Source organism: Solanum pennellii, chromosome 9 (assembly GCF_001406875.1).
Source record: "Solanum pennellii chromosome 9, SPENNV200".
Classification (NCBI taxonomy): Eukaryota; Viridiplantae; Streptophyta; class Magnoliopsida; order Solanales; family Solanaceae; genus Solanum; species Solanum pennellii.
In genome coordinates, this window is record NC_028645.1 from 56,213,363 (window position 1) to 56,215,596 (window position 2,234).

Consider the following 2,234-nt stretch of genomic DNA (forward strand, 5'->3'; position numbering starts at 1 on the left):
CTTAATGTTTTTTTCTAACACTGTTGTTGTTTACTTTACCATTGGCTATAGTAGAAGACATAGATTTCTTTGCATTATTGTTTGCTTCTGTTGTTGTCAAAGAGTCATTTGTTTTAACAGTTATGGGATTAGATTGGGAGTAATATGTTTTTGTAGTGTCTACTTGTTCATTATGTTGGAAGTACGAAAGTAAACTTTCTTATGAATGTTATATGAGTGACTGCCTATATTGTGATATTACTTTTCTCACATGAAAAAAGTTAATGTCTAGTTTAAAAGTGGCTGTTTGAATCAGATTTTTAAACAAAAGCCTCAACTTGGAGAGTGGGGGAGTCTTTCTTATGTTTGAATGTTTTCTGTAACAGCAAATAATGGGAAAAAAAGGAGAGAAGCAGTTTAGGTGGTCAAAGCCAATGGAATATTTGATGTTGGAGATCTTAGCGGATGAAGTGAAGCAGAGAAATAAATCAACCAATCAGTTTAAGGTTATCTCATTCAATCGTGTTTCGAATGCCATTAATGAACAATTAGGAATGGACTGTTCTCTAAAGCATGTGGAGAATCATCTCAAAACGCTAAGAAGCACATGGAATATAGTGCAAACTTTACTAAACAAAAGTGGTCTTGGATGGGATGACAACTTGAAGATGATTACTGCTAGTCCCAGAGTGTATGCAATGCATATTCAGGTAATGTTGTTGTATCAGTATTGACGTCGTTTATGCAACTCTATGAATATTCAAGATATTCATGAAATATCTTAGCTATTAATTTTGACTTGAACTCTGTTTTTTTGTTTGTGAGAAATTAAATAGTTGAGGCTTTAGTTTTATAGGAAAAGAAGAAAAGAGAGAGGGGGTGTTTTAGTTCTATATTTTGCCATTTCATGAAGTTTATGTTACAATTGTGTTTTATGTTGATGTCTCTTGTTTAATACCATGTTTTTGTCATTTATATTGTAGGCGCATCCTAGTCATGATAAGTTCATCAACAAGAAGATTGATATGTTTGAAGAAATGTCTCTTGTTTGTGGGAATGATCGAGCTAGGGGTGATTGTGCTAAGTCGTTTGAAGATATAGGCTTGGATTGTAGTTTAGAGAAAGGTATTGAAGATGAGATTGAAGGACCGTCTAAGGAGAATGGAGTGCAAGATGCGAGTGAAACTTCTCAAGTCAAGTCAAGTCGTAAAAGAAATCGTCCTTCTAATGTGCAAGGTGTGGTCGGTGATATTTCAACAAAACTTGGAGAAGTGGCAGCAGCAATAAGTAAGATAGCTGATAGCCGATTAGATGTGACAGTTTTGTATGAAGAAGTTATGGCAATTGAAGGTTATGGGGAAGAGTTCTTAGGGGATGCTTTTGACTATTTGGTACAAAGTGATACTTTAACTAAGGGATTCATGGCTAAAAATCAAAATCTTCGTAAGGTTTGGTTGGAAAGATTCAAGTGACTACATAAATAGAATATATAAGTGAATAGGAAGAACATAACTCTATATAGTACTACTATTATTAGAGGACTTGATATCTTTTTGCTTGAATTTGATTTGTGTGCTTGAGACAAAGTTGTTTTACATGTTTACAAATTGTTAGTTTGTTGATTTAATGGTGTTATTGAACTAAGTATTCACAATTATATTATTATGATATGTTTGTACAACTTACTGTTTGATATGTGTGTGGTGTACAGAGATGAAAAATTGTGCACAATAATGTGAAAAACTTCAAGGCTTATGGTACGGTACCTAAGGCTTATGGTACAGAGATGAACAATTGTGCACAATAATGTGTGTGGTGTACAGAGATGAGCAATTATTGTGCACAATAATGTGAGCAATTGTGCACAATATGTGTGTGGTGTACAGAGATGAGCAATTCTGCTCGCCTTTAATTTATTGGTCTGTATAGTATAGTGTTAGCTAAAAGCATCTACTAATGTATGGTACGCTATTTTCAAGTTTTTTTTTTTATTAAAACGACAGATCGATACATAAAATATCTTATATTCATTGCAAAATTAGAGATCTTATTTTAAAGTATTAGTATTTGATAGTTTGTGTAGAAATAATAGAAAAATATCAAGATCTAGTGGGGAGGGAGTTGGGGGTGAAAGAGCATAGAAAATTATTTTCCTAAAAGAATTCCTCATTCACCAACCAAACACTAGAAATTGTTTTCCGGAAAATGTTTTCCACTCACTAACCAAACATAGGAAAACAAGTTAGAAATCAACT

General features: G+C 33.3%; 1 protein-coding gene across 1 annotated transcript; it reads left to right on the forward strand.

The window, feature by feature from the left end:
- Positions 1–371: 371 nt before the first annotated feature.
- Positions 372–1,619, forward strand: LOC107030835 (uncharacterized protein At2g29880-like). The gene is made up of 2 exons (XM_015232072.2): positions 372–689; positions 963–1,619. Exons 1-2 carry the CDS (start codon positions 372–374, stop codon positions 1,449–1,451), a joined length of 807 nt encoding a protein of 268 aa, XP_015087558.2. The 3' UTR covers positions 1,452–1,619.
- The last annotated feature ends 615 nt before the right edge of the window (positions 1,620–2,234 follow it).